A 21,002-nucleotide genomic window follows, 5' to 3' on the forward strand; every position below is an offset into this window, starting at 1 on the left:
CAATGCTTCTTTTTTTTTTTTTTCAAGAACTATGTGAACAGTTCAAATTTTATACTTATTTTGCACTATCTTACTAAGATCTGAATTCTGTAATTTTACCTACATTTAGAATCCATCTGGATTGATTAGTGTTTATGGCTTAATGTAACAAGATTTCTGCCCAAAAGCTACTACACTAGTAGTCCACTAAGTACCCTTATCCTCCTAGATAAACGAATAATCTCTCTAATATATTTTGTTTCTTCTTAAACAAGTAAAAAAAAATCGCTACTCTCCTTAGAGTTTTTACTTCATATGCTGGGGCCAGGTCTTTCGATTGTACAAAGGGCTTTAAACTATATGGGTTTTTCAAGTGCTGTATTGTAGTTTTTTATTCCTTGTATATGATAACATATGATAGAGTGTGTTATTTCCAAACTGGCCTTGGCATATTGCCTCTGCTCAAAACGTCCTGTTGTAAGGGTCATGCCCTACTTAGAGAACCCTCTAAGAGTCCATATTCAGTAGGTTACTGATACATCGCAGTGTTTATTCTCACTGACACCTGACAGGGACTCAAAAACACACGAAAACCCCCATTAATGAAAGCACCCATTATTATGCTTTTAACTCCACTGGCCTTTGAGAAATGAATGCACAGGAGCAGAAATGCCTGCGATCACTTCGTCGCTCAGATTCTTCCCTTTTTTGGGGACATTTGTCTTCCTAAAAGTTAAGTGGTTGCATCGGTACAAGAACCAACTGAAGCATTCTTGCGAATGCAAAGGGAAGTGGCACCAGGGCGAGCACGCGTTGCCCTACACCCAAGCACTGCTTGCAGGATGGCTACGTGCAGGAACGGGCCCGACACCGGGCTCGATGCCCGGCTCCGCGCCGGGCACGGGCAGCGGCCGCCCCTCAGCCCCGGCCGGCGCCGGCCCGCAGCCCCCGCCCGCCCCCGCGCGGCCCTCGGCCCCTCGCAGTCCTGCCCCCACCTCTGATTGGAGGAGAGCGCGGCGGCCGCGCCCGCCATTGGCCCCCCGGGCAGCGAGCGCCCTCGCCATTGGCTGCCGGCGGGTGCCACTCGGGGCGGCGGCGGCCGGGGGAGGTGGTGAGGCGGCTGGGCCCATCCTCTGCTGGCGGCGGCGGCGGCGGTGGCGGCGGCGGCGGCACCATGGTGAGCTCCGCCGGGGCGCCCGCCGTGCCCGGCACCGGGCCCGTGGTGGGACGGAGGAGGCTGAATCCACTTGGGAAGCGGGAAGCCGGGCCCCAGCCCTGCGTTTCGGGGGGAGATGGGGTGATGTTTCGGTGGGGTCGCTTCCCGCCGGGGTGATGGGAAGGGTGGGGTGCGATGCTGCGGCCGGGGGGAAGGGGCTCCCTGCCGCCCCGCTGCCTGACCGTGCCGTCGCCTCGCTCTGCCCCGCAGTACGGCTTCGTCAATCACGCCCTGGAGCTGCTCGTCATCCGCAACTACGGCCCCGCCGTCTGGGAGGACATCAAGTAAGTGTCTGTGTGTGTGTTTGTGTGCGTCCGTCCGTGTGTCTGTGCGTGTCTGTGTGTCTGTGGGCGCGCGTGTCCGCGGGGCCGCGCGGGGCCGGGCGGGTAGCGGCGCCCCGTTTGCCGCCCGCCGGGTGCCGGGCGGGTCTGCGGGCCCGCAGTGGCTGGCGGCGGCACCGGCAGCGGTACCCGCAGGTCTGCGGGCCGGCAGAGGCACGCAGGACGCGGCTCCCAGCCGTGACAAGAACAGCGCGCCTCCTGCCGCGCCTCGTCCCGCTCGCGGCCTCCCTTAACGCCTCCAAGACCCGCCTTGTTCCATCTTTCCCGGTGTCCAGGAGCCGCAGCGGGGATGGCATGGATCCCCGCGGTCCCTCGGTTATACAGGGTATGTGGCCGGAATAATGTGCAGGCAAAACGCCCCGAAAACACGGATGCCCATCGTTGCATCGAGCCACCAGGTGAACCGTGCAACAGTTGCATCCCTTTGCATCCCTGAAGGAATTGAGAGACAGTGTTTATTTAATAAACACTGTCTAAAACTACTGTCAGATTTTGGTAATGTCCTCAGCTTGAAATCAAAAACGTCACAGAGAAATATGTACAAGAATGTAAGTAAAAGAATGGTTTTTGGCTTCATTTCTTGAATCTGATTTCTTGTGCCCAACCCTTGCTCTTCTGGCAGTATAGCATTTTTCTAACGAGCTGACTGCCTTCACTTTAAACCTTTGATCAGTTGTGAGATTGCACTAAAAGTTTGAAATGAGCGTGCAAACAAAATTCTATTTGCCTTAAAAATAGTAGTATTAATAGCTGGGCAAAACTACAACGAAAATTTTTAAAAGGACGTAAAAGCTTACAGAGTTGTAGACTTGCTTCATCAGGCTTTAGGCAACATGTTGTCAGAAGAAGGGGTTTAATATGATTTCTTGATAAGGCAGAAGTCGATTATCCAACTTGGGGGAAGTGATCCTCTTTCAACTGGATGCCTTCTATATCTCCTGTTGCATTTATTTTGTGCCAATTTTAATATGTCAGTGTTAATGTTGATTTTATAATATATTGCTGTTGTCATTATACAATTTTTGGAGTTAAAGGACAGTTTTGACTATGAGATTTTTGTTACCATGACACATTTTTTTCATAAAATCATTCGTTGAGAATCTGGTAACCTTGCACAGTACCATGAAATCAGAGAATCATAGAAATATCCTCTGGAAGGGGTCTCTGGAGGTCATCTAGTCCAGTTTCTGTTCCAGCCTGGATTGTTACTGGCACTAGATCAGGGCTGAGCTAGTCTAGCTGAGTCTTTAAAATCACCAAAGGTGAGTCCACAGCTGTGATTCAGCAGGCATTCTTTGTTCCATTGATCCCTGACTGGTACTCTGTAAATTACTGTTGGCAAATCCCATTCTTTGCATAACATAGATGAACCTTCAGTGTATGCCACAAAGTTTTGTGCTATAAGTGAGGCATTTATTTTACTTACATACTGAATATTTCTAAACACAGTGGTCTATTTTGAATTCCTATGGTTTGATTTATTTTAATGACATATGTAAATTAAAAGGCAATAAAATAGTGACACGTGCATCGTTTTCCGTGAAAATTAAAATAAATAAATAAAAATTTGTATAAAAGATGATGTTCATTCTTTCTTGGCATGGCATCCCTTATCAAGATGCTGTTGAGTGTCATGGCCTTTTGTCCAAATTACCCACTGAATATGTATTTGTGTTTAAGATCAATCCATCAGAGAAGATACAGTTTCATCTTCTAGTGCCTGACCAGCCATAATTCCTGAGGCATCCCATCTCTTTAGATTTTACAAACACTGAATAGAATACTGAAGATAACTAAAGCCTGTGAGGAATATTACTCATATAAAGTTTTGGAGAAATTGGATAGAAATATATGAAATACTTTTCTAAGTGCTTTTCAGCAGTGAAAATTCAGGAAGCTGGTACATCCTGTTTCTGCTTTTCAGATGAGAAACATTTCTGTCTTGTAGCAGCCCAGCAGGTAGGCTCTGCTATTAGCTCACAAGAAGATGGCTCTCTGGAAGGAAATTGGCATGACACTACCCAGCAGAGGATTGGGATGTGATCTCCAAGAAGGAGCCAGCGTGTATGCAGCAGCTGCCGTAGCTCCTTATGTGAAAAGTGTACGCAATGGGGTATTTACTCAGCAGGATTTCTCAGCAGTGTATCCTAGAGTTTAGAAACCAGTAAATCAACCCTCACTGGAACAGATTATAGTGGTGCTGACTGAGGGAATGGTAGTGTCAACTGGTAGCCAAGTGATGTTGGGGAAGAGGTTGGATGTTTTATCTTTTATAAGCAAATACAAACTTCTTGCAAAGGTTTTGTTAGAATTGTTATGCATTTAGGAAACAGCAGGAAAGTACAAACCAGTGTTGTGGCGTGCTGAGTTGAATCGGCTGAATCACTGATGACTGGAGAAGTAATTACTGAAGTCAACAGTCTTTGGCTGTTTCAAAAAACCAGGAGGAACTTTGCACTGTTAGTGAGGTTGAATTTGCAATGAAACATGACTTTTTTGTGAAGTAGAGAGGCTTCTGGGTAGTTCACTACAAAATTTCTTATCTAAACTTTTTTGGTTTTGGTGTTTTTTAATGTTGAGCTGATCACATACTGCTATTTTGTTCTCTCTGAAGGCACCGCAGAAGATGTGAATCTGCACTGCAGAGTGGTGGGTTGTGATTGCTGAGTGATTCTCAAATGCCAGCAGGTGAATTTGTACTTAATATTGATAGAAGGGAAAAGAAAACATAGAACCAAATAAGTTGAAATAATGAAATCAGGTCATTTGTCAAAAAAAGTGCATTTAAAAATGGTAAATACTGAATTTAGAGGGTGTTCTCCATCTGAAACATGGAAACTCATCTGTAGCTTGTGCAGTCAAAAGTGATGTTGAATGAAGTTCTTACATAGAGAATTTGGGTACCCAAATAGTTGAATTAGATGCTCTTATGAGAGTGGTGTTTTCATTGCCATCACTTACCGTTAACTGAGTCAGAATGATAATTTCAACTCTCTGTGTCTGCTATTTTGTTCATTTTTCAGCATTCTTGTGAAACCATGATCTATCAGAAATAGATACAGTGTTTTATTGGCCCAGAGTGGAATTCTTGGGAAGATTAGACTCCATGTTATTTTCATCCACTTTAAAAAGAAAGCATAACTAAACACCAGACTTCTTTTACACATCATATAATGAGGCACTGAGTTCATGGAAAAATTACAGTATATCCTTTGATTCAGGGCTTGGCTTTCCTAAAGAGCTAGAATTAAAATGCTTGACAAAATGGTTCACAGCCTCCTATTTCTGAACCAGCATTCTGGATCCCAAATAGGTTGAATTCAAAAGGCATGTAAGTGGTGAAAGTTTATCTTGATTTATAGAGCCTTTGCTCATTTTCTCAACAGCAAAGTCTCAAAAATTTGCTTCTTGGTTTTTCTCTGACTGCCACTCGCAGAACTGAGAATTTGAACTAATGAACAGGGTTTTCATGATGAAGCCCTAGAATCATTAGAGGGATTTAGCAAAGCTGGATGAACAAGAGGGAGTGAGAGGAAAGTCCTTCTGTAGTTGCTGAATTCCGCAGTAGCAGATTTTTCTTGGTGGAAATTAAGATGATTCAGCGTAGTCATTTCTTTTGCTTACTGGCCGTTGTAAGCTGCACATACACTGCTCGTTGTCGTTCACTATTTCAGTCCTTGGAAGGGGAGACTTAAGACCTGCAGTGCAATGGAGACAGGCTGCTGTGATCAGTACTTCACTAGCTCTGCAAAGAGTTACTAGTCAATAAACAGTTGATGTAGAGCTGTGAAGCACAGTTTTGCTGAGAAAACACTTTTCATTTGTTCCTTCCATACCTGAAAGAGAACCTCTTCTGAATCCTTTATTTTTCACTTGTTACATCCAGAGGGCTGGTTTAGATTGTGTGGCCACAATTGCAATGGCTGGTTCTCAAGGGTGGTTCTCGAGATTCCTTTGGCATTAGATATCTTCAAGTCCTCTGCAGCCAACATAAACTGAAAATTGTCAGGCCTGGTTATTCCCACATACATGCAGTTCTGTGCTCATGTCTGTTTAAGGTCAAATTTGTACTTCTGGGTGGTATGGTAGCGTGTGAACACGATCATTAGTGCACCTGGAATTACTGTCCATGTACCTGTCCAAAACAATACAGAGATTACTCATATTGTCAAAATGAAAACTTCCACGGCTTAAGAAACTGTCTTCCCTAGTATGTTTCTATAGTGGGCATATTTTTATGGTGTATGATAGTACCTTTTTAAAAGAGGCCTCTAACATGATAAAATATGAGCTCTTCTGCAACAGGTATCACATATGGCTGAGCTGAACAGCCAATAAATATATGTGAAATTCTGATCACTCCATTCAGCAGCTCTAAGGGTTTAATTGTGTAACAAGCATTGACAGGGATGTCTTCTTGAAACAGTTCCAGGTCAATATGTGGGAGCTAGAGCAATGTCAGCAGGGAATATGTACAGAGTCTTTTTTCCTGTGTTTCCCAACACTATTCCTCTGTGTTTGATTAAATGAATACAGGATTTTCCCACGGGCTTCTAAATCTGAATTGAGGCCAGGTTAGATGCTCAAACTGTGACACTTTCAAACATACTGCCAAGAAAATGAATGAGAAGTCAAATATCTAATTAAGAAATGCATTAAAATGCTTCATCTCAAGCCTGTAGAGTAAATTAGTATTTTTCCCAAACAGGTATCCCACAAAAATATGTGGATTTGGGAAATGAAATGGCCCAACCAATCAGCTGCAGTCTTCATCTTCCTTCTGTTTTTATGGTAGAAGTCCCCACAAAAACATGTAGCCTGGAAAAACTAGGATGGAAGTTGAAACTCAGTGTTTGCTAAAAGTAACTACCCTGAGGTGAAAACACTTTTTACTTGATTCTAGAGAAGTGTTCAAACTTGCATAGTAGAAAAACGTGTTTTTTCCCCAACAGCCATGTATCGTTTGCTGTCTGTACCTCAGTGTGGCGCATCTAAATCAAGTGATAGCCTTATATCCCTGGTCCTCCATGCTTAATATAGAATTAAGGCAGCTTCCTGCATGTGCCCTGTTTTGTCCTTCTTTGGAGGGTTAGGATGGCATGTGCTGTTCACACTCTTAAATGCCAAGACTCCAGGTCTGGGGAGCCTTCTGGGTGGCACAAACTTTACATGGACTCAGTGATCTGGAAGTGCACACAAAGGAAGAGCAAAAGTCGATAGCTTGTCCTAGGAGGAAGGAAACTTTTGTTCCCCAAGCTTCACAGATTATCACCTACCAAGGCTAAAGGCTCTTAAAAGTTTTTTTTTTCTGTAAGTCTCCTGTTATGGTTAAAATGGTGAAACACTGAGGATTGAGAAGTTATCCTGGTGCAGTGTGGAAAAGGGAAGTGGAAAGTTTCTCTGCTCAGTTTCAAACTGGGTTCAGCTGAAGTTGTAGAAGACTGTACCATTTGGAGGAGTGAAATAAACTGCAGAACTATCATTTGCCTGTAGAAAATTAAACAGACAGAAACTTCTGCATCCTGTTGGTGAAGGTTAACATAGGTCAGACTTTAGTGACGGTGTAGCTTTTGCAGTGAAATGTAGGTGGTTTAAGAATACATGTTTTTGGGTAAATTTTCAAAGGCATTCCTAGCAGTTAGGTTTATTAGTAGTATTGTAGGTTGTCCACTTAAGTCAGGAAAGGTAGATGCTTTTATTCATTTATGTATTTAAAAATTGTATTCCACTGACTTTCACTAGCATTTAGATAATTAGGAACTCATTGACAGGATGTGCTATTCTGATTAATTATATTTGTAGTGATATTCTATAATAGTAAATAATATAAAATAAATATGAAATGCCTTTCAGAATATGTTTTATAATTTTTTACAGGAGATGAACTTGGATTGCACTGTTTCCTGGGAATTTCTCACATAGCAAAAGTTGTCTATTTTTATGCTACTTAAACAAAGCAAATAATAAAAAGCTTTGTTAGCTGCAGAGAATGAAGGCTCTAGCTTGGCTGACTGTGTCTGTATGCTGAGTTCAGAATGTCACTTTGTCAGAGGTGTTTTTTTCTTTTTATTAGTGTATCAAAACACAACTTACATTTGTTTACAGATTCTGTGAGAATCAAGATTTTGGCCTACTGTTTAGCACAATGTTTAGATGTAGTAATAGCTCATACTACAGTGTAGTTTGCCTTTGCAGAAACCTAGGAAAATATGTACAAAAGTTCTAGTGAAACATTGTTTTAAGTTGCAGTAGCAAATTCTTAAGATGTGTGGGAATTTAGATAACTTGTAGGTCTGATGCTGGTAGTCTGTAAAGTCCATGAAAATTGTGTTTTGAGCGTAAGAAGTGCTGAGTACCCTAAAAAACCAGAACCACCTGTTGCATACTGGGCACCCTAAATGAATGAAACCTTTTTGATCTGTGGTGTTCCTGCCTATTTTAAATGGAAATGGTCTAATTGGCCTCATGAGATTGTTGGAGAGCTAATTAATGCTTCTGCATGCAATTAGTGTAGAGATCAATTCCACAGGAAGACTTATTAGAAAGGAATAATTCTCTCTTCAGAACTGGATTTGCAAACTGCTATATATTGAGGAATGGGATAAAATAAAATATGAAATAGTTGCACATTAGTGGAGTAGGACCTAGCCTCAGTACTGAAAGAACTGGAAGCCTGGAGGAAAAGGAACAGGTTCTGTGGGCTCATGGGTGTGGCTGGTATGTTGTGTCATACAGGCTCGGGAACAGAGAGGGAAATGTTGCTTGGGGCAAACTGCTCTAATGTTGCTGTGAGTGGACCTGAGTTCATCTTTCCTGCTTTCACTAAACTACAAAAAAAAAGTTTGCCAGACGCTTATGGCTCTTTATGAGACATGTTTTATTTCTTTGTAACTGTTCTGGAAAGTGCTTTTCAAGTTTTCAGCTGACTGTAGTTTCTATGAATAGGGCAGCCCTTTAAAAAGCATGTAAAACAGTACAATAGTCTGTAACAATCTGTCTGCAGTGATAACAGCAGCCCAGTGATAACTGGGCAATAAAAATGCAAACTAAACAGGAAATAAGAATCAAATATCTGTACAAAATGTGACGTGTGGCACTTCTGTTAGTAGTCATCTGTAGTGGAAGCAAGTGAAGAGACTTCCAGTTATCTTTGGTATTTCTTGTCAAGGGGGCTGATTTGCAGGGGAACCCTGGTGCCAACCTCCTTGTAAATTTCAAAGTGTAGGTTTGGATGTGTCTTGGACTTCAATTTTGTTTCATCCTATTAATGCCTTTGGGATTTCTCCCATCAGAATTCTGGCTTTCCTCTTCCTTTCTTCTGTACTTCTCCTCCCAGGAACTGTAGAAGTCTGAGTGGTGAACAAGTGGGTTTTGGAGTTTGCCACATAGACACATATACCTGTATGCTGTAGTGGTGGCTGTCAGTCCCCTGTGACTCTTCTTTCCTTCTTTGTTGAACTGCTGGGAGCTTGCTTGGTATTTCCCTTTCCCAGCCCACAACTAGTTACTGTAAGGAATGCTTGCTTGACAGTTTACCTGAATTTACTGATTCTTTCATGCTTAAAAGTGTTGCAGACTTTGTTAATTATTTTAACTGTCTTGTCACAATGAACACTGGTGAAAAAAATAGACTATTCACTAGAGTTTAGATTGTGAATCCGTTCTTATTTTGGATCATGTAGTTCTCAGTTGTAAATAATTGCAGTGATCTGGGAAAAAGCAAGAAAATGGAGGTTTTGCCGCCTCTTTTAGCACCTTGTGGGTTTACCCAGTGCTGAAGGCAGTGTTCCGTTCAACCAGTCTCATAACAATTTTGAAAAAAATACAGATTGCCTGTAAGTAGATGTGAGAAAGACACTTTGGAAAGACATTAGTGGTGAAATGACAATAGATTATTTCTTTTTAATCCAAATACGTTTTAACATTAGTGAGTTTTTACCCAGAAGTAACATTTTTTGTAGTTTGTTTTTAAGTCCTTATTTCATACTATCCCAAAATTCTAATCAGTATAATTATATCATTATAATTTTTTTTTAAGTGATGCTGAATAGATGATTCTTCATGGGTATGGAGGTTAATATTTACAAACTTCCTAGGGTCAGGACACTATACTGCCTGCTCTTTCAGTTCCTCACAGCGGAGGGACCTGCTTGAAGGTTAGGAGTTAAACTGAGTGGATGCCAAATTCTTTAATTCCTCTGGGAATTAGTTGGCTAAAAGGAAATAGTGCCATGTTATGAAACTTTGTGTGAGTGTTCTTGCAGTATCTCTCAGGTACTTTGCAGTTTTCCTAGAATTAAGTGCTTTTGGACGTGCCAGGATAACAGGTGCTATAAACACATCATTCACTCTTATAAATGAAATGCATGAAAGAGTATTTTGTAAATACCATTCATTTTAGACCACTTACGTAAAAGGAAGCAAAATAATACTGGCTTTATATTTTTAATAATATTTTTAGTATTTGTAGTAGCAGAGAGGAACTTGTACTTTTGTTAACTGTATCTTCTAGTATTATCTTGTTTTGAAAACCTACATTAAACACTCCCATATCCAGCCTGTAAAACTGGGAAATAGCTCAGAACTGTGAAGTCTATAAATACACCTATTTACTTTACCCAGAACATAATTTTCCTGGACAGATTCCCGTTTTTATTTAATCTTGTAACTTAATATAATTTATGTTCTTCCCAGCTGGGTGTTTTAAAATATCTTTGGACCATCCACAACATGCACAAGTCTATTTTGTTTTTTTTCCTTTTCAGAAGACTGGCACAATATTTGTAATAATTTTTAGTAAAGCATCTTTGTGAAGTACATGAAAAAACGATGAGAAGCATTTTGAAAAGACCAACTCTCTGTGAAGTAATATAATGAGCAGTGAGTTTGCTATTTTAATTTAAATGAGGTACAAAGACAACGATTCTGGTTTCACAGATACCATCTCTAGTTCTGACCCGTGTAATCCTGTTTAAGAGTGCTACTCTTGGAACGGAATTAAACTTGACTTGCTCCTATCAGTGAGATCAGAACCATGCTGTGTTTCTAAGTGCAGTAGTGTTATTTTGTCATTAAGATTGTTTTGACCGATCTCTTCAATTTAACAAGCACTTTTTCCATCCTTGTTACACCAAGAGAACTGAAGCACAATGGTGGCAAAAGTCCCAACAGAAACAATACGTATCATGGAAGAAGTCCTGGAGGTGGGTTTGGAACTAGTGACTGTTTTGGTGTGTTTGAGGTGACACACCCAGTGTGCACACTTCGGACTGAGTTTTGATAGGAAGAGATCCAGGTGTGCATTTGGGACACTGGATGATCTCTTAAAGTGATACTAACAGCTTCTAAGTAATAATGTATCACAGAGAAGCCTGTGCATCTTCAGGATGCAAAGTAATTGTTCCATGGGGTCTTCTACCACATTTTTTCTCAATATTTGCTGCATGCAAATGGGGAGGGTTCTTTTTCTGTAAGAATTTTTTAAGATTTCAGCTTTTTGACTGACAGAGGCAGAATAGCAAGTGATACTTCACAGGAATAAGAAGGTTTTGTCAGCAGCAATCTTCTTGATTATGATTTATGCAAATTCACTTTAAATACGACAATCTGATTGCAAAACTACATTGAAACTCACTTTGTGCAGAATGGGCTATATAAGTAACAGCAGCCTGATGTGACATCTTGTCCAGCTGTGTTGCTGTAAAATCTCCAAAGATGGCAAAAGAAATCTTTACTACCTCAAACCTCTATGAGAAACAAAAATGTGTGCAATCTTTGGGTTAAAAATCTGAAGTGCAGGATCTGTTCTGATTTTAAGAACAGTTTTTTCTCAGAATGTTTGTCCACACATAGCATTTCAGCCATTTCTGTGAATTATTAACATTACCTTTGAACATTAGTACTGTGTTTACAAATACTGAACTAGTTGCACAATGGAGAAGATTTTCAAAGGGACCATTGTACACTATCACCTGTAATGCTGTTCTGTGCTCCTGAGTCAACAGCAGTTTGGGGGGTGTTAGCAGACTGATGGAGGAAAGGCTGTTTTAGGACTTGATCCTGCTTTGATCTATTCAATAGGAATTTTTCCACTGATTTCAAGGCCAAATCTGTATGTGAAAAATATCCTCTGTATAGCTGTTATTTTCCATGGTGCAATGGCTAAGGTTCTTCTCTTGCCCAAGTAAACTGCCTCACATTAACCTGGATAATAGAAACATTCTGGAGGAAAACAAAAGCATTTTAGAAAAGTCTGGGCTGGAATCTTTGTTTCCCACAATTGAAATAGCTCTGTGTAGTCATTCAAAATTAGTCTAGAGTAAATAAAAAGGGCTGCCAGACTGTAGGAGTTAGGACAGGCATGTCATAGGATGTAAGTTTTGAACCATGAAATATCACATCTCAGGTGACAGGAGTTGGTTTGGGCAAGAGCATTAAAATCCCAGGGTGTGTTAACATTTTGAACATAAATTTACAGGGGAGCAAAACCCACACTTATTTTGTCTCTATGAATGTAAATGAGGCATTAATTGTGAATTCTGTTCTATTTGACTTGGAAGTTATTTTGAAAGAACAGGCATATAAAAGTTAAAAGTTTGCTACTGTAATACTGTTGTTTCATTAAAGAATTAAGCAGGGCTTGGGAATTTGCCAGAGCTTGTTGCTTTTGGCTCATTTCCACTCAAGTTCTTAAGAAAGCCACCAATATGTTATTGCTGTTAATGTCTTTGTGATCAAACACCACAGTCTGCAGAAAACATTAGAACTATGCTAATTTCCTCCCATAATTTTATCTGGTAAAAAACTGTAACTAAAGATTGCAGCAAAACATTTCAAGGGAAATGCCACAGTTTTTTGTAAAGCTATGGATTATGAAGTTTTCTCTGAAATGTGGTCAGCCAAATACAAATGTAAGGGAATTGCTCATGATGGACAGCCAACCACAGCAGCTCTGCAGAGCTGACAAAGCAGCCTCACTCTTAGTATTATAACAGTTTTCACAACACTATCATATATTTCTTCATATGAGCCTTGTTGTAGAACCATTTCCTTAGTGCAGGCAGCTTTGAGAAATCAGGTAGGGTCACTTAATTAGGAGGGAAGACTGCAGCCATGAGGAAATTTTAGGTATTGCCCATTCACCTGAATGACACTGCTCCATTTCCTGGGCTGCTGGGGTCAGCAGCCTCTGGTCAGCCATGGTCGGCCTCTTTGGTGCTGACAGCTGTGATGCTGTCTCAGACACATTGATTAGAGGACCTGCTGTTCTGTAGACTTGATAAAGGACCAGTGACTCTGTAAAAATAGGAGTGCTTTCCCTTTGCATTGGCCATCTTGGATGAACTCACTGCAGCATTTTCCTGTCGCATGTAGTCTTAAGACTAGTACTTCAGAGAGAAAGCATTTGGAAGCTCTCACTGCTGTCAGACTACTGAGGGAGGCAGAAGGGCTTCAGAAGCCTGTCCACAATCACTCTGGCTGTGTGTTGTCTGTATGCACACCAGCTTCTGTGAACAGGTGATGGAGCAGACAGGGAAATTCATCTAGCAGAAAAATAATACAGAAAAACAGATACCTAACTGAATTTTATTTCAGCTCAGCACCTATCTAAATTGCTAGGATGTACCAGCACAACAGATCTTGGAGGTATGGAGAAGGAATTGACTTGGAAAGGAAGAAGAATGTTCTGAAATTTAATAATTTTCAAGCATGGATCTTAAAAAAGCAGTTTATATTTTCACACAGGCTTGGATTAGACATTGTGATAGTATTTGCCATATTTGTAGAATAAGCAAATAAGTTTTTGCCTGCATGATTTTGACTGAGGAGTATATTTACTCCCCTGCAGGAGTAACTATTTACTTTGACAAGTTTTCTAGAAAATTTTGCTTACCTTAAAATTATTTTTTAATGGGAAGTACATGAGTAGTGCTGCTCAGATGGCTTCTGAGTGATCCAAAGGATCTAGAGTAAACTCGAAAATAAATAGTTAAAATAATTGAATGGAATAGGCACTGAACTAACCAGTGGTGATTTTAAAAGGTGGTGGCTCAGAGAAATTACAGATACTGAAGAAAATCTTTGACAAAATAAACTAAAGACAAATAAAATTGGAAAGAAGAATCATGGCTTGGCACAGAGAAGTAAACAGGAAAAGTTCCAGTCAATGTAGTTAGAAAGAAATGTAAGAAGTTTTGAAAGAGATACCAACATCATCAAACTGGGACAATTTTTCATAGAGAAAATTCTCACACAGAAAAACTGTGTCTACTGGACTGTGCAAGTATGCAGTATTTTTGAGGATGTTCATTGGTTTTCCAGATGTGTGTGCTATCCTTTGTGGTTTGGCTCAGATCAGAGAGACTAAAAGAAAGCACAGCATGTATCCGAGATGTGGGAAAGTTTGTTCACCCTTTGCAAACATCCCTCCAAACTGTAGCTGACTTGTAGTTTCATACCATGTTATGAGAATCAAAGAATCAAGATGGTTTTCTTTTCTCATATTCATTTCAATTCTGTTCTTAGGAAATGTAAACTTTACCTTCTTGTCCCTGACTGATGTCTTATGTTTCAAGACATCATTTCCCACTGGCAACTCCAGCTCTCCTCCTGCTTAAGACCCTGCTTAATTAAGGTTATTACAATATTTTTTAGGTCATTGGCTAGAGAACGATGTTCCTTTTATGTAGAATTATGAGGGATATTTAGTCTCATGTCCCCTATAGCCTTGTCATATTCCTGTAGGAAAATTGCTTAGCTTGTTTTCAGTTCATTGTTCTTAGAATGAGTATAAAAATGGTTATTTCAAGTAACAGTTACTTCAGTTATTAATAAATAATATATTTTTGAAATATAGAAACAATGTTGTGTAATTTTTGGACAGTGGGAAGAATGTGAGGAGCAAGATTAAAGGAAGATGAAGAGTAAAAAGAAAATAATGGCTTCCAGATATCCATTAAGTGAACAGGTTATCAAAGACCGGTGATTACAAACTGGAGGGTTAAATGATGAGTCTTTTCACTTAGGTCAGTAGAATACTGCCATATGAGATTGGAATCAGTCCTTCTCAGCAGTACCATTTGCCATCTAGCAGTTTTAAGATCAACAAGAGTACTTAATTCTCAGACCTCTCCCCTTTGAGTACCGGAGGAAATATTTCTGTTTCTATGGATGGATAATTCCACTATATCTGTAAATGCTTGAATTGTTCTGCAGACATTATTATTTTGTATTAATTAATTTTTTAAATAAATGACACCGCTTTAGAAAATCAAAACCTGAGTTACAGTCAAAGAATTTGGTTTTAATTTATGGTTGATTATGTTATGATAATGGAGAGAAAGAATTTGATGTAAAAGGGACTGCAGGATTTTACATAGTAGATTTAGAATTTTACTTTTTGTAGGTTTTTGTTATTCCTCTGGTGACCAAGGGAAATTCAGAAGTTAGAAATATTGGCTCTGTAGGCTTGAGCCTTATCTCAAAGAGCACTTCTGTCAAACTCTGGTAAAAGCTCCTCATTACCATGGTACTAGTAAATAACTAATTACTCATTCTCTTCTTTCATTTGTACATTAGAAAAATAATTATACTACCAAGTTGATGAATGTCTTGATTTGCATCCCTTGTGCTTAGATTTTTTTTCAAACCTACCTCATAATCTGCCTTTTTTATAGTTTTTCTAATTCTAAGGGTTTTTTTTCTGTAGAGCAACATTGTGTACTGTTTGTTTTTTTTTTTTTTTTTTTTTGGTGTGACGTGATTCGGTAATTTACTTCAAGGCTTTCCTGTCTCTTTGCCTTTCTCTTGACTTCCTGAAATGAACTGCAGGACAGAGATACATTTAGATGAAAGGATATAATTTCTTTTTAATGAGGTAGCTATGACCCTCCACCTGCAAATATACTAATGATGCCATGATCATATGAGTTTTGCTGAGCCAAAATATATTCTACGTACATCAATTAGAGCATGAGTACTTACAAATGTCTCCTCTTCTGTCACTATTTCTGTGAAGTATGCTGTGTCTATAGAGAGTCATTGTAGGTGGCACCACAGGAGGTGACCACCTATTTTAAAAAACATACTGAGAAAGGAGGCTGTGCTCATTTTCACATGGGGACTTCAACAAACAGGGCACGACTTCATCAGAGAACACATCAGGCCTCTCTGCACATCTCCTCTTCTGTTGAAGGAAAATTTGCAAGGGAAATAAGAACAAATACAGAATATTACTTTATTTGAAGCTGGGCAGAGACAGGGCCATGGCCATTGGCATGCTCTGTGCACAGCAGGACCAACCACGTGGGCAGCTGGCTCTTCAGTGTCCTGGGGTCTGCCTGCCCATGAGGGTGCTCCCTGTCCTTTTCCCTAGAGCTGGGACTTGGCCACTCCTGCAGCACGAGTGGCCTGGCTCCTGTGCCATGCAGATGGGGTGAAATAGGGAGGAAGGCACTTGTGGGCCCTCCCTAGTAACTCACTTGTGCCAAATGCAAAGTTTGGAAGGCACAACAGTTCATTCATTGTCTGGGGGATCATCTTCTTTTCCTCAGTAAAAAAATATAGCCTACAGAGTTGTGCTGCCTTTTGGACAAGCTGCTGACCTGATGTTCATGATCTAGAGAATACTAGGTGACGCTGAAAAACAAAGTAGTTATTTTGTTTTGGTTTTTTACTTAGTAGCAGTAGTAAATGTGGACAGGACTTATGTATGAGTCTTGTCTTAAACCCGGGGCTGAGAGTTGTTTTCTTTAGTGAAGAAATGTGTATTTTTATTGTGCTTTAGCTAAGTAGTGACACTTTACACATGAGAATTGATGTGCGATGTGAGAACAAGGCCTTGCAATATCCCAGCATCCTTTTTCTTCCTATCTGCTGGGCATGTGCAGAATTCTGAAAAAAGATACTTGATTTGGTACCTGCATCTGTATTTTAAATTCCGCTTTGGACATATGTGCAAATGGTTGTTAGAAACATCCCACGCCTTTTGTAAATAAAGTGTAATTGAAATGTGATGGAATGAAAAAGCTTAAAAAGTGTTTAAAGAGCCCATCATGGGCTGTAGTATTGGATATTCTGTTATTTTAAAATGCAGATTGTGTCTTTATTAGTACAGCAACTTCTTTTTGAGGCTCTATACTGAAAAATCATGTTTATTTTCTTATATCTAATTATTATTTATAGAACACTCATGGTCTGAAATATTTGCATTGTACACTAATGACTGAGGTATGGAACAAATTTATTTCTAATTTTTTGTCTTAAATAACTCTACAAACTTATTTTATTTAAAAGACTTTTATCCATATGGTGCTTTTCCCTCAAGCAAAAAGATTTTATTCTGTTTTCTTTTTAGGAAGGAGGCACAGCTGGATGAAGAGGGACAGTTTCTGGTCAGAATAATCTACGATGATTCCAAAACCTATGACCTTGTTGCAGCTGCAAGCAAGGTCCTTAGTAAGTAGTACAGATATCTTCTTTGCCCATTCATCACAAAAAAGGTAATACCCCTCCTGCCCCCCAAATCTGTGTAGCAGAGAAGAACAGGATTTAGCACAGAGGAAGTGAAAATGGAGTATTGGTCAAAGAGAGGATTTTTTTTTTTTAAATCTTAGAATAAAGAATTGTATTTCTTTTATTTCTCTTAAGAAAATTTTATTCCTTTTATTCCTTGAAATTATTTCTATTACTTCTAAAGTATTCCATCTTAAACTGCAGAAATATTCCTCATCCACAGAGCATGGGCAGTGTTACAAAGCAGTCCTGAAGTAAAATCCTACTGCAGCTGCCTTCCAATACACCCAAGTTTCAACCACTGCTGCAAGAGCAGTGAATGAATTAATGAATGAATGAATCCTTGATCTCTAAAGAACAATGCTGAGTTACAGAAATGTATGTGGCATGGACACATTTCATTTAATTGCATATCAGCCATTGATTTGGGTTGCATTCATTTTCAATCATTGAAGCTCTGGTCTGGAATTTAAAAGGTAGAAATATGCCCATCAGCATTATTTTATCTGCAGACCCAAGTGCGTTATGAAATTGTTCTGCATCAGTAATTAGCCAAGAATCTATAAGACTGATGACTGTAGTAATGTTGAATTGGAGCAGCTGATGTGGTTTCATGCTATTGTAAATTAGAATTAACTCTGCTGAGGCAAGCACTACTAACAACCAAGTTTCTTTATTTTCAAGAAGTGATTCATTTTTCTGTATCAGAATCTAAATGCTATATGTGTGTGAAATGTACAATGTGGTGAAGTAATAATGGTAATTGGTAAATCCTAGTGAAATTCCTGTATTGGATAACTCAGTATTTGCCATATGAATCCTGAATCTTACTTTGTTCTTGACCTACTGGATCTGGGTAGTGTTTAGATACTGTCTTGTTTGTGAATATAAGAGTAATGAAATAAGCAAGTGCATGAAATACAGTGTTGGGACTGAATCATATTTTCCTGTTTTAACTAGATCTAAATGCTGGGGAAATTCTTCAAATGTTTGGGAAGATGTTTTTTGTGTTTTGTCAAGAATCTGGTTATGATACAATTCTACGTGTCTTGGGCTCAAATGTCAGAGAGTTTTTGCAGGTAAGAATTTTGTGCCCAATTGTTTCAGATACCAGACAGAATCATGGCCCAGTCAACAGAAATTTAATTTGAAGTTCCAAAGAGAATTTTTGAGCAAGAGTATTCATATGCAACAAATTGGGGGGGGTGGTGTGTGTTAAGTTAAAAGACTTACCTTGTTTATAGTAACAGAAAATGTGATCTTCAGATTTTTAGGGTATTTATTCTGTTATTTCTGACAATTATAGACACTGGATATTTCTAATAGTATGTTACGTACAGAGCTAGGGCTCATAACAGCTTATCTCTTAAGATGTTATCCTTCATCCATGTACTGAGGGTGGGATAAAGAAGCAGTTTTTAAGTCAATTCATGTGCTTTCCTAACTGCAGAACATCATGAAAACAAAATGAAAATTATTTTATAATAGCATGGAAGAAATGTAGGGCCTTTGCTAAAGTGTTATTTCTAAGTGTAGAAAAATGGCCTTCCCTTTTTTGTCACCTGAAGATTGTTTACTGCAGTAAGCACTTTGTATTTAAGGTTTGTGATCTATATCACTCTTGGAGAGACTCTGTACTGTAATGAGGTTAAAAGTGTTGAACTGGAGATTGCCCAAAAGCTGACTGTCAAAACTATTGATTTTCTCTGAAAATATAGCAGCCTCTTGTCATCTGTGCCCTTATAATCTCTCCAGCATTAAGGGAAAAAGAATCATAGTTTGCTGGATTACTTGAATATTTGCTTGTGTGTCTCACTGCCCCAAAACCTGCATCATTCCTGAGCATCCTAGATGCAGTCAACCCAGACTTCTTGTACAAATCCCGTGGACTGTAGTTGCTGGGCAGACAGGGTATGTGGATGTTCCAACGTGTGCATATCTGAGTGATCAGCAAACCACAGTCTGTCTATGGGATGTGACATCCTTTGTATTTTATAGCTTCATTCACAGGCTGCTCTCAAAGCAAGCCTTCAGATAAAAGTAATTTCTGAAGATAACTCATGTACTGAAGTTGTGGTTAACGTTGAGCAAGAACAGGAGAGGAGGAAAAAAAAGATGTAGCTGGCCCATTGTATCATCACTTTGGTTACTCATATATGGGCCAGAAATACAGATACTATTTCCTTTCCCTCATGCCCTTTTCCATATAATACACTTCTCTTGTAATTTCTTACCACATGTGCTGGTGAAAGGACTGGACACGTTTGTTATGCACACCAAACATCTATAAAAGTGGAAACAGCTTACATTTATATTCTTCTAATGACAGCATTTTAAGCTTTGTTTGAATTTCAGTGTTAACAGATTACATTGGATATTATATGCTTCTCTAAATGTTAACAGGGCTAATGTATTAGTAGCTGTGCCAGAAGTGTACTTTTTAGCTTTTTATTACAATGGAAAATTAACATTAGCTGTGATTTATTACTTTTGCATCTTCCAACAAATGTTAGGTCAGGAAACTACTTTATATACCTGTTAAAAAATAGGTGCAGATTGCATTTAATGTCCCAAACTTTTCTCAGATTCTTAGAATACATAATAGAGTTCCAAAAGGTGCTTCTTGAAATGTATACTGAGTCCAGGATCTATACAAAATAATTGAGAACTGCAGCTTTTTAAAATATGTGAAAATAAATCTCATTTATGTTCTGTTCCATTTGACATCTCAAGAAAATTTAGTTTATTCATAGTTGAAACACAGGTACTTCAAGCTTCATGACAGTGGAAAATAAAAAGGGCAACTAAATCAAATATTTATACTTTCTGTGAAAAACACAAGCATGGAAGATTTGCAAGTCATGTTGAAAGACACTGTGCCAAAGAGAAGCAGTGTGAAAAGAGGACTTCCTAGGAAACCCAAAGCATGCTTTTAGGTTCAGTTCAGTAGCTTTTTACTGAATGAAAATCAAAGACTGGAGTAGTGGTTAGTTCTCTCATTTAAGGAATTATTTACATGACTGTTCAGGTTTTCATGATTACAGTGTAATAAAATTCAGGGGATGAACTCCTCTTTTAGATAAGTTTCCACGTGCTGTGTACCACACAGCACTGAACAGCGTGTCTTTGTATTTCAGGTGCCAGCCACAACTGTCACTTTTAGACAGACCAGGTCAGCCTCGTTTAGTATGACTGCTTGTTCTTGCCTGGAGATTCCCTTGTGTTTCACCATGGAGCTGATCCCTGTTCCTCAAAGCTCTAGAATTTGTTCTTTGTTTCCAGCACAAGCTCTGGCATACATCTGAGCAGTCTTGGAGCCAAGAATTCATGGCTTATTATTAGGGCAACCTTAGCCTATTATAATCTGCACCTGAGTGCACCTCTGCCTCACAGCAGGTGAACATACTATAAAAAAGAAATTTGTTCTTTCAGAAGCTGCAATATCAATTTAGAATGGATCAAAACCAGCAAAAAATTAGGAGTAGGAGTAACAATGACAGTGTCTAGATCTGGGAGTGATTTCAGCTCCTTGATCTGGAAAAACATGTCTACTCCTTGACTATGTGTTGGAGTGAGGTTTTGAACACAGTGAGCTGTAAGTCCCCCACTCTGGAAGATTAGAGAGTAAAAACTGAAGGACATATCCCATGGACTTCACCTGTGACATTGCTCTGACAAAGTCAGCAGTAGAGAAGGGTGGCAAAGGGGTTTTGCAGAATGGGGCTACTGCCAGTTGTTAGTCACACTTGTGCCAGACTTAAATGTTAATACTTAGACAACCATCTTACAAAAATTCTGTCCTTGACATTGGCCATTCCCCATTCGAAATTCTTCAGCTGGTGACTGTGTAACTGGAAGATTATCATCTGTTCCCATGTATCTCCCTAAGAGTTTTTTTCTAAAAGGTCAATGTATCCCGGCTGTTTCTGAGGCATATGTACTGAAACTGCAGT

The 21,002-nt window shown here is 39.4% G+C and overlaps 1 protein-coding gene across 2 annotated transcripts in view; it reads left to right on the forward strand.

Moving 5' to 3' along the window:
* The first annotated feature begins 1,054 nt into the window (after positions 1-1,054).
* GUCY1B1 (guanylate cyclase 1 soluble subunit beta 1) overlaps positions 1,055-21,002 on the forward strand; it is a 42,367-nt gene continuing 22,419 nt past the window's right edge. The window contains exons 1-4 of one of the 2 annotated variants that reach the window (XM_042049602.1): positions 1,055-1,156; positions 1,406-1,479; positions 16,892-16,992; positions 18,010-18,128. In XM_042049602.1, the coding sequence (XP_041905536.1) occupies positions 1,154-1,156; positions 1,406-1,479; positions 16,892-16,992; positions 18,010-18,128 (297 nt within the window). In that variant the 5' untranslated portion in view covers positions 1,055-1,153. Of the gene's footprint in view, positions 1,157-1,399; positions 1,480-4,150; positions 4,225-16,891; positions 16,993-18,009; positions 18,129-21,002 lie in introns of those variants that run through there. The other variant, XM_042049603.1, reaches the window with a different exon arrangement.

This window comes from Corvus kubaryi, unplaced genomic scaffold (genome assembly GCF_017639235.1).
Source record: "Corvus kubaryi isolate FWS band 111438036 unplaced genomic scaffold, C.kubaryi_AGA036_p1.0 71, whole genome shotgun sequence".
Taxonomy (NCBI): domain Eukaryota; kingdom Metazoa; phylum Chordata; class Aves; order Passeriformes; family Corvidae; genus Corvus; species Corvus kubaryi.